This window comes from Taudactylus pleione, unplaced genomic scaffold (genome assembly GCF_031769625.1).
Source record: "Taudactylus pleione unplaced genomic scaffold, aTauple2 ptg000171l, whole genome shotgun sequence".
Taxonomy (NCBI): domain Eukaryota; kingdom Metazoa; phylum Chordata; class Amphibia; order Anura; family Myobatrachidae; genus Taudactylus; species Taudactylus pleione.
The window spans coordinates 5,001-29,772 of record NW_028284573.1 but is presented as its reverse complement, the minus strand read 5'-3'; the positions used below and the strand labels follow the sequence as shown (position 1 = coordinate 29,772).

Sequence of the window (24,772 nt, the reverse complement as noted above, 5' to 3'; positions counted from 1 at the left end):
CCAACCCTTTTTACGGAAGCCATAGAGGACAAACAAAGCGTCCGACTTCCTAAACGAAGAAGTGCGGTCCACATAAGTCCTTAAGGCCCGCACAACATCCAAAGAGGCCTCACCCACGGAAAGACCCGGTGAGTTAAAGGCCGGAACAACTATTTCCTCGTTAACATGAAACTGGGAAACAACTTTGGGAAGAAACTCGGGCCGAGTGCGGAGCACTGCCCTGTTCCCATGAAAAACCTAGAAAGGGGGTCTACAAGAAAGAGCCCCTAACTCAGAAACACGTCTGGCCGAAGCAATGGCCAGAAGGAAAACAGTCTTAGCTGTTAGCCATTTAAGATCTACTGAGCCCAGTGGTTCAAACGGCGGTCCTTGGGGAGCCCTCAGGACCACAGCCAAATCCCAAGGCGCCACAGGTGGAACAAAGGGCGGCTGAATGCGGAGAACACCCTGCATAAAGGTGCGCACATCCGGGATTGTAGCAATCCTACGGTGAAACCAGACAGATAGGGCCGAAACCTGTACCTTCAAAGAAGCAAGGCGAAGCCCATGATCTAGTCCCGCTTGCAGGAAGGCGAGAATCCGAGACAGACGAAACTCGTGCGGTGCATAACCTCTCGGTCGACACCACTGGAAGAACGTATGCCACACGCGATGGTATATCCTCGCGGAAGACGGTTTCCGAGCTCGTAACATGGTACGCACCACAGAGCTGGAAAACCCCCGGGACCTCAGCATGGCCGTCTCAACAGCCACGCCGTCAAAGACAGCCGAGTCAGGTCTGGGTGAAGGCAAGGACCCTGAGACAGAAGGTCCGGTCGTAGCGACAACCGCAGAGGACTGCCCACGGACAGACCCTGAAGGTCTGAGAACCAGTGCCGTCTGGGCTACGCGGGAGCTATCAACAGGAGCGTCCCTCCTTCCTGTTTGAATTTCCGGATTACCCGTGGAAGAAGGGAGACCGGAGGGAACAGGTATGCGAACCGGAACGTCCACCGGACGGACAGAGCATCCACCAGAGACGCCCCTTCGTCTCTTGTGCGAGACCCGTACACCGGCAACTTGTTGTTGTGCCGGGACGCCATGAGGTCGATTTCTGGAAGACCCCACCTGTCCACCATTAGTTGAAAAACGTCCGGGTGCAGGGACCATTCCCCCGGATGAACGTCCTGGCGACTTAGAAAGTCCGCCTCCCAATTTAGCACTCCTGGGATGAAGACCGCTGATATGGCCGGAAGATTGCGCTCCGCCCAAACCAGGATCCGAGAGACCTCTACGAGAGCCGCCCGACTGCGAGTTCCTCCTTGCCTGTTTATGTAGGCCACGGTGGTAGCGTTGTCCGACTGGACCTGCACCGGGCGACCCTGGAGAAACCGCTGTGCCTGCTGGAGAGCATTGAAGACCGCACGGAGTTCCAAGATATTTATTGGAAGCTCCGCTTCTGTCGGCGTCCACCTGCCCTGGAACAAGTGTGGACCCGAAACTGCTCCCCAGCCCCGAAGACTGGCGTCCGTTGTCAACAGGACCCAATTTGGAACCCAGAACGGACGTCCCTTGTTGAGGTGGGTCGTCTGTAACCACCACGCAAGGGACAGGCGAACCTCCGGGGTGAGCACAATCGTCCGGAACTTCAGAGACTGAGGCAGCCCGTTCCACTTGGACAGGATCAGGTGCTGCAGAGGTCTGGAGTGAAACTGGGCGTATTCCACCATGTCGAACACCGACACCATGGAGCCCAGTAACCTCATCGCCGAGTGTAAGGACACCCGGCGGCTGTGCAGACAACTGCGCACCCTTGACTGTAAAGCAGAGATCTTGTCCTCCGTCACGAAGATCCTTTGCTCTCCCGAGTCCAATAAGGCTCCAAGATGCAGAATCCTCCGAGACGGGATTAGAGTGGACTTCTGCCAGTTGATTAGCCAGCCGTGCCGTTGCAGCAGTGCAATGGTCAGGTCCAAGTGGCGTAACAGGAGCTCTGGAGATCCTGCCACCAATAACAGGTCGTCCAAATACGGCAACATGCGGACTCCCTGCAGCCGCCGAGAAGCCGCCATGACCGCCATCACCTTGGTGAAAACACGTGGTGCTGTTGCCAGGCCAAAAGGTAACGCCCGAAACTGGAAGTGGTCGCTGCGGATTGCAAACCTGAGGAACTGTTGATGGCGCAAAAGAATAGGGACATGCAGGTAAGCGTCCTGTATGTCCAATGACACCATGTAGTCCCCAGGTTCCAGCGCTAGAATGATGGACCGTAGGGTCTCCATCCGAAACTTCGGGACCCGCAAAGACTTGTTGAGTGCTTTGAGGTTGAGAATCGGACGATATGACCCATTGGGTTTCTGTACCAAAAATAGATTTGAATAGAAACCCTGGCCCCTCTGGGAGAATGGAACAGGCACTATAACTCCAGCCTGGAGCATAGTGTGCAATACCTTCCGCAGCTCCGTAGCCTTGTTCCGGTCTGATGGTAGACCCGTGGTGAAGAATCGAGCCGGGGGTCTGTGCCGGAAGGAGAGGGCGTATCCGTGGGAAACCACCTCCAGAACCCAAGTGTCTGTCGTAGTGGTCGACCAACACTGGGCGAACTGTAGCAGGCGGCCTCCCACCCTGGTATCCCCCAAAGGGAGGCCCGGACCGTCAGGCCGCAGGCTTGTCATCTGGCTTGGGGGCCGGACGTCTGGTACTCCATGCCTGCTTCCGGGGCTTGACCGATTTCTTAGGGCCAGCCTGTCGAGGAAACGACTGTGGTTTGGGCCTGCCCTGGGCCCTAGATGACCGAAAGGACGATGGTCCAGAACCAGAAGGAGCAGCGGCCGACGGGAGACAAGCAGATTTGGCTGCCGCCAGCGTGGCCACAATCTTATCCAGATCCGGACCGAAGAGAACTTCTCCGGTAAACGGCAACGCTTCCAGACCTTTCTTGGAATCTGCGTCCGCCTTCCAGGATCGCAGCCACAAGGTGCGACGAGCAGCTACCGCTGCTGAAGAAATTCTAGACACCAGAGTACTAATGTCTAGAGCCGCCTCGTTGATGTAGGTGGCCGGATCACGGAGATTGCCAATCAACTCCGCCTGTTCGGCCGGACAGTCGGATTCAAAAGAAGCCTCTAATGAATCCGCCCAGCGCTCCATCGCTCTGGCAACCCAGCAAATGGCCATAGCCGGCCGTGCTGCCCCCCCTGCAAGGGAATAAGCGGACTTCAGGCAGATTTCTACCTTGCGGTCCGTAGCATCCTTAAGGGAGGACATGGATGGCATCGGCAATGTGGCACTACGGACAAGACGGGTCACGTGAGAATCCACCTGTGGAGGAGATTCCCACTTAGCAAAATAATTATCCGCGAACGGATAAGCCACCGCCAGGCGTCTCTGCGGCTGGTATCTTTTGCCAGGTTGTTTCCACGCCTCCTCTAAATGGTCCACCAACTGACCCGAAAGAGGAAAGACTGTGGCATCGCCCTTCACATCTTTGAAAAAGGCATACTTAGATTTAGCCGCTGGGGGAACTTCGTCCTCAATCACCAAGGCTGTGCGGACCGCCCGAATAAGTCCAGGAATATATACTTTGGACTTAGCATCAGCGTCCTTAGTATGGAGAGGTTCCTGATCGTAAGGATCCAGAATCTCCCCATCATCAGACGTCCCTTCGTCATCCTCATAAGGAGCGGACAGAGACACCACCGGCCTTTTATGAGGCCACATCACAGACTCCCCTTGCAACACATCCGACAAGTGCTGTACAGAACTCGTCAGGGAGTTAACCCACGCTGGCTCCTGAGAACCCGGGAGCGGGGAAATAGGGAGACTGTGGGGTACCACCAATTGTCGTGGGAACCCCTGCATGGGTGACGACACCACAGACTGCTGGGACAAACCCATCGGAGTAAACGCGGGCTGCGGAGCTAACTGACCCACTAAAGCTGTTAACGCCTGAGCGAAACAAGCCCAGGGCGGCTCCTGTACCGGTGCTGTAACCGTAATAGGCCGCGCCATGGACAAACACTGCCGGCAAAGGCCCTCCGCGCTACCCTCCCCCTCCGCTAACGGTACTTTGCACGTGGTACACTGTAGCCGGAGGGGAAAATCACTTTCAGACATGATGGCACCATGTATGTGACCTCTCTCACCAATTAAGTATTAAATAGGCGAGAGACCACCCTGCAGCACCGCACCGCAAGGGCTTTAGCAGAAAGAACAGGGACAGTAATAAAGCTGACAGTTTAGAGAAGAAAAGTTACAGGCAGCGCTAGCACAGTCACATACAATGCAGAGAAATAACAATTCCTGCACTAACAGCGCTGATCACTCAACTACACAGACACAGGGCCTGGTAGGACACAGAGCTGCATACACAGACCTGAGCCACAGCGGAGGAGAGGTATGCGGGGGGACCCAGACCACGATGTTTCCGTCCAGCGCTTCCAGCAGCGTTCACCATGCGTTCTGAGAAGATGGCCGCCGAGGAGCAGAGAGGAGGCTGGCCTGGGGGAGGAGCGCTGCCACAGGACCAGTCGGCAGCATGCAGAGAGGGCTGTGTGCAGCGGGGGAGGCGCCGGCTGTGAGACAGGGAAGGCGCGCTCCCCTGGCATGCATTTAACCCCTGGGACGCCGCAGCGCTACCGCTCTGCTTCGGTCCGCTGTCCCAGGGGGTAGTGGAAAGCGCAGGTTGGTCGCCTGGCTCCATGCTGCAGCCAGTCCCCAGGGAGCCCCCTGCCTGGGGACTTAGGACCATGTGACCAGCGGGGACCCACCGCGGGACCCCGCTGCTTACCTTTGTCCCCCTTGGATCCGGCCATGGTCCGGAACATCTGGGGTCACCGCTAGCTGTGACCCCAGATGCTCACCAGCATCCCCGGATCGGTACCGGCGTTCTGGTACCGGCGGGGGTGTAGGGAAGACAGCATGGACGTCAGGACTGACTGTCCATGCTGTACATCCAGATGTGCAGCCACAGCTGCACTGAAGAAAGCTTCAGGGGCTCTTCTAGCCCCCACTCCGACAGGTGCACCCGACGCCGGCCGGGCACCAAACTCAACTGGGGTGCCTTGGTTCGGGGGCGGGGTATAGGAGGGGGACCCTAGTGCATCCTGGGAGGCTGAAAAGCTTAACTCTATGGTGCCCAGCGACTGACGTCACACCTATACCCAAGGTATCCTGTGGATACCCTATGGACCCTGAAGTAGAAAAAGGAATTACCCCGAAGTCCCTTCTCTTTTGAGAGAATGATTTGCACACTTTCCCCATGGTGTGTAGCCTGGAATTCTCCATCTTCTCCTTCAAATTTTTTCAATGAGACTTCAAGCTGCACCCAGATGCTGAGCTATATAATATTTACACACTTAGAAATGTATCTGCAATCTCTGGGGCTTATTCAGAGGTGGACGGCAATGGCACCGCCGCTAAATCCTTGTACGCAGCAAGCATGCTAAAATATGCAATCCTGCAGGAGGTGTCTACACAAGACACTCACTGCCGGGGAGCAGGTAATTATATCGCTGCTGTAAGTGACTTACGGGGCCTGGAAATCGATCTTTGTAAAGATCAGGGATCAACGCCCATCCCTACAATTTTACGGATGATAGTTAGAAGGGTGGCAAGTAATAGGTTGACACCAAATAGGTTGACATGGACAAAAGATCGACTGACAATAGGGCAACAGGGTTAAAAGGTCGACAGGTTCATATGGTCAACTCAGCAATGGTCGAAAAAGAATTGGCAACTTTTTGTCATCCAACAAACATTTTTAAGGTTAGGAGTTAGGGTGAGGGTTAGGCACTAGGGGGAGGGGGTTAGGGTTAAAATAAAATAAAAAAATGTGTCCACCATTTTTGTGTCGACCACATGAACCGATAGACCTTTTAACCCTGTCGACCTTTTGCACCTGTTCACCTATTGCATGTTGACCATTTTGGGGAGCAGCGGCTTATAGTTGCATTGGGGGGCACAGTTATGTGCGGAGCATGGCAGGCCCGTCAGGGAAGGGGGGCAGCATGGCCCCTGCAACGGAAGAAGAGAAGACATTGCTGTGCTCTCAGTCATCGATGGCGAAGGAACAGCAGACCCCACTATCAATGACAAAACCGTTGACCATTAGTGGAAACCATCAATGGTGGTTATACATCGATGGCCTTCCCTAAAGGTAGGGAAAGGGAATTGGATAAAAAATATTGATCGGCCATGGAACATCAGGCCAGTCTCACCTCCTATGTGTCAAACTATGGAATGAACAGTGGCAGGTTTGGTTACATGCCATAATGACAGGCCATGCGATGGTTATGTGACCATCGCAAGGTACAACATCAATGGTTATTTTGAGTGCATGCGCAGTCACTGCCATAAATTTGCACATACGCAAAAGTGCTGGGCTGCAGACACCGCTTCAACAAAACACACAATAGTGGCAACCATCGTGATCCCTGCAACAAATAGAAGAAACAAATCTGACAAGCCGTGAACATCGATGGTTGCTAACCATCGTCTTCTGATGTCCATTACAATGTCAGAATCAGGGACACAGATCTGACATCACAAAACAGTGCCCGTGCTCTAATGAGTGCTGTCATGGCCTCCTGATGTGCTGTGCCTGCTTACTGGCAGCTGCTAGGTCACTCTAAGCCCTGAGACGGAGGGAAGGGGTTAGTCTGGGGCTAGCCATCCATCTGAGTCAATCAATTGAGAGAGAAAATTGGATATAGAGAAAGCCTTGAAAACTCACCATCGATTAGGAAATCCTCGCCTATGGCATGCAGTACATCTAAATAACCAATATTTACGTAATTTTTATGGTTTCTATCAAGTGATGGAAGGAAATCGTGACCGTGCATGCACCCAGGGAAGAAGACCTGGGAAATAACCTTTGGACCCCAGTCATTGACTGGTATAACGATCACCATCGATGGTTGCCTACTGTCCATGGACAACTTTAGTGACGAGTTGTCGGTTTTGTCTTTCTTCCATAAAGGAAAACCCAATTTTATTTAAGTAAACTCCCAAACTCATAGGCTCTTGAGAGAACGTTCATCTGTCCTAAACATAGAAGGGTTGGCCGATTTCGGCTTGTGTTTTCAACTCCAGTCCTCAAGTACCACCGACAGGCCATGTTTTCAGTATTTATGTAACCATTCACAGGTGAGTTAACCTATTTTCCACCCACACATCCTTAAAACTTGTCCTGCTGGGGATACTTGAGGACTGAAGGCGAAAAACCCTGGTTTAAAGGGAAATATCAAACAACTATCTTTAAGTTTTTGGCTTGTGCATCTCACCCTGACACTTTTACAATATTCTTCGCTCTCATTCGCCAGCTTCATTCTGTGCTTCTTACCCATGCATTTCAACTATACAGTCAGAGCTGTCTTAATACATTATGGGGCCATAATGCCATTTGTAAAAAAAACCAAAACAATTCCCCCCTAAAAACAGGTTACTCTAATATGGGCCCCACTAGGGGTGTTTTAAGAGCTTTGGGGTCACATGTCAGAGGGCCACCACCCTTACTTGCTCCGAGCAGCGCCATTTTCTGCCTAAATATGACGTAAGAAATCAATGACTCTGGCACAGGTCCTGTACGGTGCCTAACGATATCGTCTGAATGACGGTGCTGATGGACGCAAGCATAGAGGAGGTGCCGCAGTAACTAATTGCTCTGTCCTGGGAGTAGAGTGTGTGGCACCGGGCCTCTCTTGCAAAATGAGCATGTGAGCACTATACGCTCTGCACCCATGATAAATACACCATTGCACTCCCCCCCCCCCAATACCCATGTAATGGATGATCCGGTTATGCATGTAGGTGGCTGCATTAGTTGTAACTAGAGAGCATCTTTGCGTTGTACACTGTAAATACGTGGCTGAAAAGCACAGAATGCACCATGCATTTAGTAAAGGATGCATCAGGGAATTACATAAACCAGTGAAGACATCCAAAGGTGGAATAAAATTTGTAATGATACTTTAGAATATACAGGTTGAGTCTCCCAAATCAAAAATGCTTGGGACCAGGGGTATTTTGGATATCGGAATATTTTCCGTATTTTGGAATATTTGCATTTAATAATGAAATGTGTTATGATTAGGGCCCAAATCTAAACACAGAATGCATTTATGTATCATATACACCTTATACACACAGCCTGCAGGTCATTTTATACAGTATTTTCAATCATCTTGTGGCTCAAACAAAGGGCCTGATTCAGACCCGTTCGCTATCTGCGTACGCTCGCTAGATGCGTATGCAAATTTTTCAAAGTGACGCCACGGAAAGCGATCGCTCGCCAAGGCATTAGCACGCCCACCATGTCTTCGCAAGCGGCCACTTTGTGTATGCGTACGCATCATCGCACAGGCAGAGCCGCGCCCCAGCACACATCATCTCCTGGAAGTGTATTAAAACATTGGTACATCGAGCACCATCGGATGTGAACGCAGCGCTTGAGGTAGCTTTACCCTGCCGCAAGCATTACGAGGAAATCAGTGTAAAAAAATGGCAAGTGACGTGTACTATGACGCTGCCTGTTAATTATGCACGCCTCTAATAAAATGGCGTTGAAACACAGGCACGCCTGCGTTCGCATCTCCAACCTCCCGTTATTAGTGTCCTGCCCCTGTTACCACCCACAAACGGCCTCTCCTGTCACTCATTACTCTGGGCTGTCTTTGATGGGCGAGCGAGAGGGTTGCAAACGCAGTGTGTAGTTCGCGCACAACGAAGCGTACGCATACGCAGAACATCGGGCCGCTTGCGAACGCACAGCGCGAGCGGCTCTGAATCAGGCCCAAAGTTTGTGTACATACATGAAATTCATTTATGTTTCTTATACACCTTATACACACAGCCTATAGGTCATTTTATACTTTATTTTTAATAATTTTGTGCTTTAAACAAAGTTTGCGTACATTGAACCATCAAAAAAATGAAAGGTTTCACTATCTCAGTCACGCTAAAAATATTCCGTATTTCGGAATATTTGGATATGGGAGACTCAACCTGTATATGCCGACGATCTGCACGTCTCCTGGATTTCTGATAGTGATAGTCCTCCTGGACCCCCGAGAAATACTACTAGTTCTACCAAAAACAATGGGAGACACGGGCAGGTAAGAGACCGCGATGACGAGAATCACGTCTGGCAGGCGCCATTGGTATACATCGTCCATCATGCTTTAAGAGGACTGCTTGTTAAAGTATTAAAAATGACTAGGATTGAAATGATTGTTGATGGTTAGTGTAGCTGTTTACGTCACCTATTTAATATGATTATCAGGCAGTGCTAAGAGCTTACACCTGCATACATCCAGCGAGACATACGCCAGACACCAGGTGCCGGGCAGCATAGAGCACACACACAAAGCCATTTATGAGGCTGACTGGGAAGTGACAGGAGGATGAAAGGATGTGCGGAGAGATGGATGGGGCACTACTGATGCAGGGTCTGAGAGATGGGGAATTTACATACAACGCTCTATATAGAAACACTCTCATTCTCTGGGAGTGCTCCAGCAAGGTGAATCTCACTATAACACCCGTAAGGTGAAGCGTCTGAGGAAAAGTTGGGGAGAAAGTATTACTTTAAAATACATTTCTGTTAAAGCAAAGAAGGTAAATTAAAGGTTTCCCACTTTCATCAGCAAAATAAATTTATCAATGGGTATTGCTGGGTTCTGTAGTCCTCCTAAAGCCAGACTACCACAGTTTGTCCACCTCTGTTGGACGCAGCATTCAAATAAAAGATGAATCTTCTGTATGTAACAGAAAACTGTTCCGACCCAACATTCTGCTGCTCATCTCGTCACGTGGTCATGGTACCATTGCCGCTAACCAACAAATGAGCCACACCGTGGGATCCAGAACCTGTATTCAATTTGTCCATACGCTGCGCTGGCCAAACTGGATGGATCCAACTGTTGGACGGTCAGGCGGAAATAGGGGCTTAATTAGAGAGGTCGGCTGAAGTCCAGACGCCCCTAGCAGCCGCCGGCTCTGAAATTCATTCAGGATCAATTGAGTCCTTTAGGAATTTAATAGTTCTCTGGTAAGTTTGGAAGTCAGTGGAGCCTCACCTACCCGTGCTGATTTCAGGACTACTTTGTCTAATTTAAGAAAATCAGCACATCGATCCATAAGATAAAGCCTACATAGCGTGCCTCCCTTATCTATACTAATATAATAGGAACGTTGTGTCTGTTTGTTCTAAGTCCCGGTCATATGAATAGAATAGGCTACATAGCAGTCCGTGCACAGAGCACATAGTGACATTGGGGAGATAGGTGCGGCACCATGAGTGCGGCCGGTAAGGGGTGGGGGGGAGAGGTGCTTTGTGCTACCGGTCACATGAATAGAATAGGTTACATAGCAGTCTGTGCACAGGGCACACAATGACATTGGTGTGAGTGGTGGGTGAATAGGAGAGGTTACATAGCAGTCTGTGCACAGGGCACACAGTGACATTGGTGTGAGTGGTGGGTGAATAGGAGAGGTTACATAGCAGTCTGTGCACAGGGCACACAGTGACATTGGTGTGAGTGGTGGGTGAATAGGAGAGGTTACATAGCAGTCTGTGCACAGGGCACACAGTGACATTGGTGTGAGTCAGGGCTCGACAAATCCCGGGGGCCAGGTCGCCATGGCGACCAAATTTTGCAGCCTGGCGACCAGATTTTGCAGGGAGGGAGGTTTTACATATACATTTGTTACGCAGGGCGCCACCTAGAGGAGGGCACCCTGACCCAGCCAGTGACATGTAAAGCGGCCTCCGGGCAGACTGTCACAGCTGCCTGCGCAGTCACGCCGCAGCGCTCAGGAGGGCGACCGCCAACTTTGCTGCCAGAGCTGTCCCCTGCCGACAGTACTCTACTGCCGCTATTGGAGCCAGCAGGTAAGTATGAGCAGGGGAGGCGGGGGGAGTGGGTACTGTTTGCCCGGGCTTGCTGGGGGTGCCCGGCGGGCACCCGGATCCGGCACAGCCCCCACTCCCTCATAACTCACTGCAGCCCAGCACATGCTGCTATGTGCTGGGCTGCAGTGGGAGACTGCACTCGGCTGATAAGCAGCAGCCAAGACAGTCTCCTATGCCTGTGGGGGGAGCGATCACACTGAGAACGCCCCCCATGGCATGCCACGGAGCTGAGGGTCACACAGCGCCCGCTTCCCTAGAGCGCAGCGGTGCTGAAAAATGATTTATATGCAAATTTTTTAAGCCTAAGGGGGCGTGGCCATGCCTCCCGCGATTTGGTCACGCCCCCTTCCCCCGGGCCCTGCGCGGCTCTCAGCAGCCCTGAGTCTGAGTAGGAGGTTGTGATGTAGGAGACTGTTATGGGGGGAGTCAGAGGGGCAGTGATGGAGGGGGAGGATGAGGGGATATGAGGGGTTGTGATGGAGGGGGAGGAAGAGGGGATATGAGGGGCTGTGATGGAAGTGACTGATGAGGGGGATATGAGGGACTGTGATGGAGGAGCTGTGATGAGGGGGAAACCAGGGGCTGTGATGGAGGGGGCTGTTACGAGGGGGAGTGAGAGAGAGGCTGTCTGTGCACAGGGCACACAGTGACATAGGTGTGAGAGGTGGGTGAATAGGATAGGTTACATAGCAGTCTGTGCACAGGGCACACAGTGACACTGGTGTGAGTGGTGGGTGACTAGGAGAGGTTACACAGCAGTCTCTGCACAGGGCACACAGTGACATAGGTGTGAGTGGTGGGTGAATAGGAGAGGTTACATAGCAGTCTGTACACAGAGCACACAGTGACATTGGTGTTAGTGGTGGGTGAATAGGAGAGGTTACATAGCAGTCTGTGCACAGAGCACACAGTGACATTGGTGTGAGTGGTGGGTGAATAGGAGAGGTTACATAGCAGTCTCTGCACAGGGCACACAGTGACATTGGTGTGAGTGGTGGGTGAATAGGAGAGGCTACATAGCAGTCTGTGCACAGGATACACAGTGACATTGGTGTGAGTGGTGGGTGAATAGGATAGGCTACATAGCAATCTGTGCACAGGGCACACAGTGACATTGGTGTGAGTGGTGGGTGAATAGGAGAGGTTACATAGCAGCCTGTGCACAGGGCACACAGTGACATTGGTATGAGAGGTGGGTGAATAGGAGAGGTTACATAGCAGTCTGTGCACAGGACACACAGTGAAATTGGTGTGTGTGGTGGGTGAATAGGAGAGGTTACATAGCAGTCTGTGCACAGGGCACACAGTGACATTGGTATGAGAGGTGGGTGAATAGGAGAGGTTACATAGCAGCCTGTGCACAGGGCACACAGTGACATTGGTATGAGAGGTGGGTGAATAGGAGAGGTTACATAGCAGTCTGTGCACAGGGCACACAGTGACATTGGTATGAGAGGTGGGTGAATAGGAGAGGTTACATAGCAGCCTGTGCACAGGGCACACAGTGACATTGGTATGAGAGGTGGGTGAATAGGAGAGGTTACATAGCAGTCTGTGCACAGGGCACACAGTGACATTGGTATGAGAGGTGGGTGAATAGGAGAGGTTACATAGCAGCCTGTGCACAGGGCACACAGTGACATTGGTATGAGAGGTGGGTGAATAGGAGAGGTTACATAGCAGCCTGTGCACAGGGCACACAGTGACATTGGTATGAGAGGTGGGTGAATAGGAGAGGTTACATAGCAGTCTGTGCACAGGGCACACAGTGACATTGGTATGAGAGGTGGGTGAATAGGAGAGGTTACATAGCAGCCTGTGCACAGGGCACACAGTGACATTGGTATGAGAGGTGGGTGATTAGGAGAGGTTACATAGCAGCCTGTGCACAGGGCACACAGTGACATTGGTGTGAGTGGTGGGTGAATAGGAGAGGCTACATAGCAATCTGTGCACAGGGCACACAGTGACATTGGTGTGTGTGGTGGGTGAATAGGAGAGGTTACATAGCAGTCTGTGCACAGGGCACACAGTGACATTGGTATGAGAGGTGGGTGAATAGGAGAGGTTACATAGCAGCCTGTGCACAGGGCACACAGTGACATTGGTGTGAGAGGTGGGTGAATAGGAGAGGTTACATAGCAGTCTGTGCACAGGGCACACAGTGACATTGGTGTGAGTGGTGGGTGAATAGGAGAGGTTACATAGCAGTCTGTGCACAGGGCACACAGTGACATTGGTGTGAGAGGTGGGTGAAGACGCTGCTGCCCCCAGTCTGTATAGCGCTGCTGGTCACGTGGGATACTCCCGCTCCAGGGCCCCCTATGCAAAGCAATGCAACTAAACTACAAATAAAAAAAATGTTGGCAGAATTCACGGCGGGCAAAGCAATGAACAACAGCTAGTATATATATTTCATGTGTGTCCACCCAAATCTCAGTCTTTCCTTTCTCTGATGTAGAGATTCATCAGTTCACCCCCACCCCCATCTTCCCCAGAGCGTGTCTGTCTCCTTCTACTGTTTTATGTGATCTTGGCAGCCTGGTTCCCTGTCTGCCACCTTCAGCACTACAGAGCCCTCAGCTGAGGTATCACAGGCTGCCACCTTCAGCACTACAGAGCCCTCAGCTGAGGTATCACAGGCTGCCTACGGCAACGTATCATTCTACTTTTCTTTTTTTTTTCATTACACGAGACAGAGGATTGTTTCTGCTGTATTAAGATTTAAGGGGTCTATGTACTAAAAGAGAAAAAGTATGAAGGTAGCGCTTGTATCTCTCGGTCATATGGGGTGCTGCCTGTGAGGGAAAAAAATGAGGGCTCACCTTCCCTAAGACAATAGATGAATACACAACAAAGCCTCTGGCGCTTCCCATAGTACCTCTATGGTGTATATAAATGTATATAAACACAATGCAATATTTAAAAGGATGAAAAGGATTTAATGTATATAACAATAGCATTCCATGTAGCAATAATAAAACTGGTTAATACCGGTACACAATATACATATACAGTCAGGTGCATAAATATTGGGACATTGACAGAATTTTCATATTTTGGCCTCTATTCACGACCACAATGGCTTTGAAATGAAACAAACAAGATGTGCTTTACCTGCAGACTTTCAGATTTAATTTGAGGGTAATTACATCCAAATCAGGTGAACGGTGTAGGAATTACAACGGTTTCTATATGTGCCTCCCACTTTTTAAGGGGCCAAAAGTAATGGGACTATCAACTCAAAAGCTATTTCATGGACAGGTGTGGGCTATTCCCTCGTTATTTCATTATCAATTAAGCAGGTAAAAGGTCTGGACTTGATTCTAGGTGTGACATTTGCATTTGGTATCAGTTGCTGTCGATTCTCAATATGAGATCCAAAGAGCTGTCACTATCAGTGAAGCAAGCCATCATTAGGCTGAAAAAACAAAACAAACCCATCAGAGAGATAGCAAAAACATTAGGTGTGGCCAAAACAGCTGTATGGAACATTCTTAAAAAGAAAGAACACACAGAAGAGCTCAGCAACACCAAAAGACCCGGAAGACCACGGAAAACAACTGTGGTGGATGACAGAAGAATTATTTCCCTGGTGAAGAAAAACCCCTTCACAACAGTTGGCCAAATCAAGAACACTCTCCAGGAGGTAGGTGTATATGTGTCAAAGTCAACAATCAAGAGAAGACTTCACAAGAGTGAATATAGAGGGTTCACCACAAGATATAAACCATTGGTGAGCCACAAAAACAGGAAGACCAGATTAGAGTTTGCCAAACAACATCTAAAAAAGCCATTACAGTTCTGGAACAACATCCTATGGACAGATGAGACAAAGATCAACTTGTACCAGAGTGATGGGAAGAGAAGAGTATGGAGAAGGAAAGGAACTGCTCATGATTCAAAACATACCACCTCATCAGTGAAGCAGGGTGGTGGTAGTGTCATGGTGTGGGCATGTATGGCTGCCAATGGAACTGGTTCCCTTGTATTTATTGATGATGTGACTGCTGACAAAAACAGCACAATGAATTCTGAAGTGTTTCGGGCAATATTATATGCTCCTATTCAGTCAAATGCTTCAGAACTCATTGGACGGTGCTTCACAGTGCAGATGGACAATGACCCGAAGCATATTGCAAAAGCAACCAAATAGTTTTTTAAGGCTAAAAAGTGGAATGTTATGCAATGGCCAAGTCAATCCCCTGACCTGAATCCGATTGAGCATGCATTTCACTTGATGAAGACAAAACTGAAGGGAAAATGCCCCAAGAAAAAGCAGGAACTGAAGACATTTGCAGTAGAGGCCTGGCAGAGCATTACCAGGGATGAAACCCAGCGTCTGGTGATGTCTATGTTAGTGAGAGGGGACTTAGGTACGCTTGCAGTGCGTCACAGCTCCCCCAAGTTTGCCGGCAAACTACTATTGATCTATGGTCTATGTACTAAGCCTTGGAGAGAGATAAAGTGCCAACCAATCACCTCCAGTCATTTTTTAAACACAGTCTGTAAAGTGACAGTTAGGAGCTGATTGGTTGGTACTTTATCTCCATCCACAGTACATAGTATTATGAACATAGGGCCTGATTCAGAGCCGCTCGCAAAAAGCGAGCGCTCGCTCTGAATCAGGGCGGCCCCTATTTTTTTAAAACCCGGCCTCCTGGCCGCTCGCTAAGCTGTTGGTGACCACAAACAGCTTTTGCGAGCGACCATCGTGACCATCGGGCTTGGGACAAGACCATTGTGGTAGGGTCTCGTTCCCGCAAACCCCAGAGAGCTTCCTGCTCTTATAGAGCAGGAAGCTCACTACTGACATCACTGGTGATGTCAGTAGGGCCGCCCACAAACGGCAGGCGTTCCTTAAGGAACGCCTCCGTTTGTCCAGCCAACCCCCCTACAAGACAGGGCGAGCTGTCGATCAACATCGACAGCCGCCCCGTTTGTACCGAGCCCCGGAACGAGTGAATTTCTCACTCGCTACGGGGCTTGCGTGCGCAATGCACCACTATCGACCCGCTTGCGAGCGGGTCTGAATCAGGTCCATAGTACATAGACCCCTAATTCTATTGATGCCTAGTAGCGAATGCATATGTTGCAATCATTGGTTAAAAATGTTGGTTTAAGACTGTGACGTACACCTGGCGTAAACCGGGCGCATATGCGACTGGTGGAGACCTGCACGTATCTCGCGATGCATCCGCCTCAGCATATGGGCTTAGATATGCTACTTTGGTGTGCAACTTTGGGGGGAGATTTATCAACAGCTGGAGAGAGATAAAGTACCAACCAATCAGTTCCTAACTATCATTTTCCAAATACAACCTGTAACTTGACAGTTAGGAGCTGAATGGTGGGTGCTTCATCGCTTTCTTCACTTTATCTCTTCATTTTATCTCTCTCAAAGCCTTGATACACCACCCGCTTTATTTTAAAAGTACATTACGCCTGATTTGCGAGCAGCTCTGCATCGGGACCCCCGGGACTTCAGAATCCTGGCGACAATATCGCTTTTACCTACTGTGATGCAGTAATGTTTACTTATAACTAACTCTGTCTAAAGCAGCCCTATAACTTACTGTATTGATCAGCGACTCACACCGATGCCTTGTCAGGTTAAAATGTAACCAGCTCCGATGTAGATCTTGTATCAGTACAGTCTATTGATCAAGGGCAGAGGTCTACAACCTGCAGGCGGTTGGCAAGTGGAAGCGACTCAGACAGCCAGCAAACCAGACACTGGTTAGAGGATGATGGGAATTGTAGTTTGGCAGCAGCCACATGAAAGTTCCCTCTATACACTGGTTATTTCTCTATTACACAAGGTATCAGGGGTGAGACTGTCATGGACTACATCTCCCATCATCCTGAGCAGTTGCCGAGTTGGTACTTCACGTCTCCTCCTTGTTCTCTGTATTATGTGTATAAGATTGGATATGGTACATGGGTGGGGGCTAGCTACAAGTTTTTCTTTTCTTTTGTTATTCTTCCTCATATAAAGTGCAGTTTGGAAACAACAGATTAGGAAACAGGAGAACGCTACATCAATTTAATGCAGTAAGAATATATTTGAAATAATAATCCAAGTGTGGAACGGTGCATGACGAGGCCACAATGCAAAATATGGGGTACGGACGTTGATGCTGCCCCGCTTCCCTGCACCCCCCACACTCCGCTCCCACCTGCTTCTGTATTACACGACGAATTCAGCCATTTTGCCGGAGCCATGATGAATGCAGCCATTTTGCCGGTGACATGATTAATGCAGCCATTTTGCCGGAAACATGATGAATGCAGCCATTTTGCCGGAGACATGATGAATGCAGCCATTTTGCCGGGGCTCCAGCTCATGGAAGGAGATACTTAAGAAACATATTTCCAAAGGTGTATCAAAAGTACAGATTTCTCCTAAATTACTAATGCTGGGAAGGGAGATTTAATAAAATTGATATTGAAAATGTAAAGACCCTTTAATCCTAATTACTAATAAATGCAAATTCTGGTTTTCAACCATAATGCAACAGAAGCATTATAAATAATATTTAGAAAATGACCTTTACGTTCCCAAACACCTAAAGTAATTTTTATAACAAACATCTATTTAAGTGGAGATTTTCTTTATTCTCTAAGGGCTATATGTACAAAATTGACCTTAATAACCGCTATTCTGTACTTAAACATTTGCTATAGAAAACTGCATATTGTGCGTCCCTCTCTTGGAGGTCCTCCATCATTGGGGCCAGCTGTAGCCTGTTTTTGGTCCATGTTCGGCCCCTACATCACAAGCCCGGCGTCATTGGGTTTGATCAGAATAGTAAGACAAGATTTTTGCACTGCTCTGTTCAATCGCAATACGCTGGCGAGATGACATGGCGGAGGGCGCCGACTGGACTAGCTGAGGACTCACTACAGCTAACCACCCAGACATGGCAGGAGCCTCAGAATAGAGGCAGGTGCTATGTATACTCTACTAGATAGTGTCTAAAGAAAGTGGATAAATATAGGGTAGGATTTATATGTTCGTAATAAAAAACCTCAAGGAAACTTTTGCTCCTATTAGAGAAAAAAAGGCCACCAGGAACGTAGAATTAGGCACCGACATTGGTGGCTTATGTTAGTTGTGATAATCTATAATGCGCTGCATAACACAGCACGGTCACTGCGTTACTAATATATTTACTAACATGCTATACAGTGCCAGCATATTGCGCATAGAATAGCAGAGCTTCTGTATGATTTGCAGGAGTGGAAGGAAATAGGAGACATAATAAAATAGTATCACCGCACACCAGGGGCCCCAACTGTACAAAACTCTTGTGCAAAAGTTTCTCCATGTCCTGTCCATGGTCCATGATCTTATGTTATGTGAAGAACCGTGAAATTCATATATTGTGTAAAAAGAAAAAAATTGTTGTGTAAAATGTAGGTTTTACATGTATAGTAATTAGCACGACATGATGATCTGGCAAGGGAATGAGCAATTAGACAAGACATACTTATAAGTACATTCAATACTTTTAAAAATAACATTCAATGTTAGAATCTATTCATCTTAATGCTGCGGTGTATTCCCTGGGGCAGGCTTAGGCAAACTGTGCCCTGTGGCAGCTGGCAAGACATGCTGGACTCTGTAGTAGTCCCACAGTGGCTGCAGAGCTACAGCTTACCTGAGACAGCGCTATGATGAAGTACTCACCCGATATGGTCTCCTGGTAGCCCTTGGTGAAGTACTGCATGGCTGTGGCAGCTCTCCAGGGGGTTTTCAGCAGCCCCTGCCTACCCGGGTCCTCACCCAGTGACCTCAGGATGGTGCCGTAGGCTGCTGCCAGGGAGGGGAGGTGCAGTTCGTTGTCTTCTTCACTGCGGGTCCTTTCTTCTCTCCAGCTGTCCAGTGGTGGCGTGCTGACCCCAGGTCTACCCAGATCCACAAGGCTCAACGCTGCGGGAGAGTCCTTCTTCTCCTCAGCCACGAAACCATTGCAATTCATTGGCTTCTTCTCTGGCAATGCCCTCGCCTTGGCGGGATCCATGACTGCAGAACTGTACTGGTGGCTTTATGCAGGAGGGTGATCTCTGCTCCCTAGTGGAAACCACTCTCCAACAAGATGTCCTCTTTCAGGTGACCGTTCCCCAGTTGCAAAAAGTCACTTAGGAAAGTTCATAGTCAGATACCTGTAATAACTCAGCATGTGACAGGATCAGGATGCACACCGATAGGCAATGTCACCTGCTGTCTCCAGACAAATACTAAACTCTCTCCCCCCTGTAGGAGATCTCAGGAGACACACATCAGGTGATCAGTCCAACCAGGGTATGTGCACTACTACTCAGAGCACTCACTGTATGGGACACTATTCTTCTACAGATACTACCTTAATACCCTTCAGTGACATAGTGTGCAAAGCTGGGAGATGGGCTCCCAAGGCTGACAGCTGACTCAGGTATAGTCTGGATAGTGCAATGTAGGTCTGAGGATGTGAGTCCTGCAAGTTGCAGTCGGGAAATGCAGTTGCTTGGAAGTGGAGGATGCACTCAGTGATTGCACTGAGGAAGTCCTTGGTCTGGTGGCAGAGCTGGTAATGCAAAGGGAAACCTTCCTGTGGATGCAGCCAGAGCGCTCTCACCTGTGCCTGCAGAGACGATAGCCAGGCTGGACACACGCACTCAGCAGATAGTCGCGCACAAATCGCTTTCTTTCTCTACACGGATCTGCGCCTACTTTTATGCAGCTGCCTCTCCGGCCCTCCTCCTAGAGGCCGCTGGTTGGCTGGGGCGCTGCGTGCGTCAGAGGCTGCTGGTAAGAGGATAGAAGGGGGGGAGCTGGGAGGGAGCTCCGGAGATAGTGCCCAGAGCCTGATCACAGGAAGGAATTACATTTATTACATAGAAGGAGCATGCATTGGACACAGAGCAGGAGATCTGGCTGAGGGATCTGCTCCCCGGGCGTAGCGCAGCCGAATGCCTCCCTGTATTTCTTCCTAGGGACTGGCCATCATGTATCTCAGCAAATAAGGGTCATTTTATATTGTGCAATAAAAGGTACTGGGAATTCCCGTGGCTATTGAGCAAGTCGTCTCTTGCATAATTGTAGTATATTATTATAGCCTTGTGCTTGCCTCCTATCTCATTGCATGGTGCTGCTGTGTGGTCTGTATGAACGCTGGTACTCTGCAGTAGGGAGTGCATGTGTTCTCAGCCCAGCAGACGAGGCCGGGACACGTGGGGTGGATGAGTGCTGGCTCTGTCCGTGGTGCTGAACCCCCTGTGATAGTTTTCTGTCATCTCCACAATGAATGCACGGGAGCCGTAATATTCCGAATGCCCTTGTAGGACAATCAGCTCTGTGTAGGGATTGTAGGGAGTCACATCCAGTTGTGACTGCTGCCCAAATGTCTTCAGACTGGATGAGCCTGACCCTGGCAGACCTGCAAAGCTGTTATTATGTTTTATTTCATTTTTCATTTCATTCCTAATGATCCTCAACTCAATGTGTTCGGTGTATCATGTCTCCGGTCTGGATGTCGACATTCATTAGGTTGACAGGAGATTGTCACCATGATCATTATGTCGACATTAGTGACGTGTCGGCAATGTGTTTTTACTTTGATTCTAACCCTAATGGTGACACTAACTCTATTTTTTTTACTGTCGACATTTTTCAGGTGTCCACATTTTAATCGACCTGGTGTGAAGATTATGAATGTCGACATTGTCACTAATCTTCATGACTACATCCGCTCCCGGGGTTGCCAGCTCATGCCTTATATTTATGGCATATGTAATGCCCATATGTAATACATACAGTATAGGAGGGTGCATGTAGGGTTTTGCAGGTAATAGCTCAGCCTTTGACTTTCCAGAGAGGATTTAAAACTAGCCAGGTGCATGTAGGCACGTCATACGTGATGCAGTCCATGACAAGCCCTCCATGACGTGTACGGTGAATAGGACTATCATTTCACTTGTGTAAATATAAATTTTGAATATTCCGACGCAGACTTCCTGGCCTCGGCTACGGAGGTGCGAGGGGCAGTGTGACCTCGGGGTCACTCAGATGGGCGATGGTCTCGCAGAAGACGCCTCCTGCTGCATGTGCATATTAGTTGTACAACTCTGTATCAGGCTCTCTTTTTGAAAAAGAGGATGCAAGCGTGGAATAGTTATGAGCGTGCATTAATGTGGGTGATATAGCGGGGTCAGGTAACCCCCCCCCACACACACCCAGAAGTGTAGGCGGATCTCTTGCTTCCCGCCCACTTCTTAGTCAGGTGGCGGAATGGCAGCGGGGGTAAAATGATACAAACCGCATCATTTAACGCTGCCCCCTCCTCGTGGACCCACAAACTGCGCATTTTGCCATGATGTGGGTGGGGCCTAATGGTTTCTCCCAAAGAGGAGTTAATTAAAATAGGTAAGTATGGCACTACAATGTGGCATATTGCTAACTCGGGGCACTTCATTGTGACATAAAAAGAACTGGGGGCAATGTGTGGTTAATGTGTACTAGGTCATTACCATGGCACAGAAAATAAACCACTGCTGTGGGGAGAAGTCTCCCTCTAGAAGGGGATAGGGGCCACTTGAGAATGTGGGGTACTCAAAGTTTTGGCTATGCCCCTGCGACACACACACACACATATACTGTATATATATATATATATATATATAAAGATCAAATAGATACATCTATGATGATATCATAAGAGGGTACTCACCAGACTAGATACAGTACAGCTTCATATATCTTTAATATCTCGTCTTGTCATAAATGGTTGCAGATACAGTATGTCGACGTTTCAGACCTTTAATTGGTCCTCTCTCAAGAATTGTGATCCAGACACATACAAATATTCACAGCATCAGCCGACACCATACCGTGTAAGAGGGCCATACCGTGTAAGAGGGCCATACCGTGTAAGAGGACCATACCGTGTAAGAGGGCCATACCGTGTAAGAGGGCCATACCATGTAAGAGGGCCATACTGGACAGTATAGTGGAAGGTTAGATGAATGGAGGCACTGTGTAGCTGAGGCTCAGGTGACTTGCAGCAATGTTTAGTGGAGACTCAGGTGAATGGCGGCACTGTATAGCAATGGGTCAGGTGAATGGGGGCACTGTGCAGTGGAGGCTCAGGTGGATGGGGGCAATTAGTAGCTGAGGCTCAGGTGAATGGGGGCACTGTGTAGCTGAGGCTCAGGTGACTTGCAGCAATGTTTAGTGGAGGCTCAGGTGAATGGCAGCACTGTATTGCAATGGGTCAGGTGAATGGGGGCACTGTGCAGTGGAGGCTCAGGTGGATGGGGGCACTTAGTAGCTGAGGCTCAGGTGAATGGGGGCACTGTGTACAGGAGACTCAGGTGAATGACGGCATTGCAGAGAAATGGACAAGGTGAATGGGGGCACTGTATAGAAATGGACAAGGTGAATGGGGGCACAGTGCAGCTGAGGCTCAGGTGAATGGGGGCACTGTGCAGCGGAGGCTCAGGTGAATGGGGGCACTGTGCAGCGGAGGCTCAGGTGAATGGGAGCACTGTGCAGCTGAGGCTCAGGTGAATGGGGGCACTGTGCAGCGGAGGCTCAGGTGAATGGGGGCACTGTGCAGCGGAGGCTCAGATGAATGGGGGCACTGTGCAGCGGAGGCTCAGGTGAATGGGGGCACTGCAGCAGAGGCTCAGGTGAATGGGGGCACTGTGCAGCGGAGGCTCAGGTGAATGGGGGCACTGTATAGCAGAGGGTCAGGTGAATGGAGGGACTATGTAACGGAGGATCAGATGAATGGGGGCACTGAGTAGAGAAGGGTCAGTGAATGGAGGCACTGTGTAGCGGAGGTTCAGGTGAATGGGGACACTGTGTAGTGGAGGGTCAGGTGAATGGGGGCACTGTGTAACAGAGGCTCAGGTGAATGGGCACTGTGTAGCGGAGACTCATGTGAATGGGGACAATGTGTAGGGGTGGGTCAGGTGAATGGGGGCACTATGTATCTGAGGCTCAGGTGAATAAGGGCATTGTATAGTGGAGACTCAGGTGAATGGGGGCATTATGTAGCACAGGCTTAGGTGAATGGGGGCATTATGCAACAGAGGCTCAGGTGAAGTAGCTCATTGTGTAGCAGGGACTCAGGTGAATGGGGACAATGTGTAGGGAGGGTCAGGTGAATGGGGGCAGTGTGTAGCACAAGCTTAGTCAAATGGGGACATTGAATAACAGAGGCTCAGGTGAATGCGGGAATTGTGTAGTGGAGACTCAGGTGAATGGGGACAATGTGTAGAGGAGGGTTAGTTGAATGGGAGCATTTGAATGGGGGCATTGTGTAGTGGAGGTGGGTGAATGGGGGCACTGTATAACAAAGTCAGGTGAATGGGGACAATGTGTAGTGGAGGATCAGGTGAATGGGGGCTCTGTATAGAAAAGGCTTAGGTGAATGGGGGCTCTGTATAGAAAAGGCTTAAGTGAATGGGGCACTGTATAGCAAAGGCTTAGGTGAATGGGGGCTCTGTATAGCAAAGGCTTAGGTGACAGGGGGCTCTGTATAGCAAAGGCTTAGGTGACTGGGGGCTCTGTATAGCAAAGGCTTAGGTAACTGGGGGCTCTGTATAGCAAAAGTCAGGTGAATGGGGACAATGTGTAGTGGAGGGTCAGTTGAATGGGGGCTCTGTATAGCAAAGGCTTAGATGAATGGTGGCACTGTATAGCAAAGGCTTAGATGAATGGTGGCACTGTAGAGCAAAGGCTTAGGTGAATGGGGCATTATGTAGAAGAGACGTAGGTGAATAAGGGCATTGTGTAGAAGAGACGCGTGAATGGGGGCACTGTATAACAAAGTCAGGTGAATGGGGACAATGTGTAGTGGAGGGTCAGGTGAATGGGGGCTCTGTATAGCAAAGGCTTAGGTGAATGGGGGCTCTGTATAGCTAAGACTTAGGTGAATGGGGGCTCTGTATAGCAACAGCATAGATGAATGGGGGCTCTCTATAGCAAAGGCTTAGGTGAATGGGGGCACTGTATAACAAAGTCAGGTGAATGGGGACAATGTGTAGTGGAGTATCAGGTGAATGGGGGCTCTGTATAGCAAAGGCTTAGATGAATGGGGGCTCTGTATAGCTAAGACTTAGGTGAATGGGGGCTCTGTATAGCAAAGGCTTAGGTGAATGGAGGCTCTGTATAGCTAAGACAGGTGAATGGGGGCTCTGTATAGCAAAGGCTTAGGTGAATGGGGGCTCTGTATAGCAAAGGCTTAGGTGAATGGGGGCTCTGTATAGCAAAGGCTTAGGTGAATGGGGGCTCTGTATAGCAAAGGCTTAGGTGAATGGGGGCTCTGTATAGCAAAGGCTTAGGTGAATGGGGGCTCTGTATAGCAAAGGCTTAGGTGAATGGGGGCTCTGTATAGCAAAGGCTTAGGTGAATGGGGGCTCTGTATAGCAAAGGCTTAGGTGAATGGGGGCTCTGTATAGCAAAGGCATAGATGAATGGGGGCTCTGTATAGCTAAGACTTAGGTGAATGAGGGCTCTGTATAGCAAAGGCATAGATGAATGGGGGCACTGTATAGCAAAGGCTTAGGTGATTGGGGGCTCTGTATAGCAAAGGCTTAGGTGAATGGGGGCTCTGTATAGCAAAGGCATAGATGAATGGTGGCACTGTATAGCAAAGGTTTAGGTGAATGGTGGGCTCTGTATAGCAAAGGCTTAGGTGAATGGGGGCTCTGTATAGCAAAGGCATAGATGAATGAGGGAACTGTATAGCAAAGGCTTAGGTGAATGGGGGTTCCGTATAGCAAAGGCTTAGGTGAATGGGGGCATTGTGTAGAAGAAACGTAGGTGAATGGGGGGCATTGTGTAGAAGAGACAGGTGAATGGGGGCACTGTATAACAAAGTCAGGTGAATG

General features: G+C 49.6%; 1 protein-coding gene across 1 annotated transcript in view; it reads right to left on the bottom strand.

The window, feature by feature from the left end:
- Positions 1-19,596, bottom strand: part of GCH1 (GTP cyclohydrolase 1) — a 47,570-nt gene extending 27,974 nt beyond the window's left edge. Inside the window, exon 1 of the mRNA XM_088475380.1 lies at positions 18,585-19,596. Within this exon, the coding sequence (XP_088331506.1) occupies positions 18,585-18,918 (334 nt within the window). The 5' untranslated portion in view covers positions 18,919-19,596. The remainder of the gene's footprint in view (positions 1-18,584) is intronic.
- Positions 19,597-24,772: the final 5,176 nt, after the last annotated feature.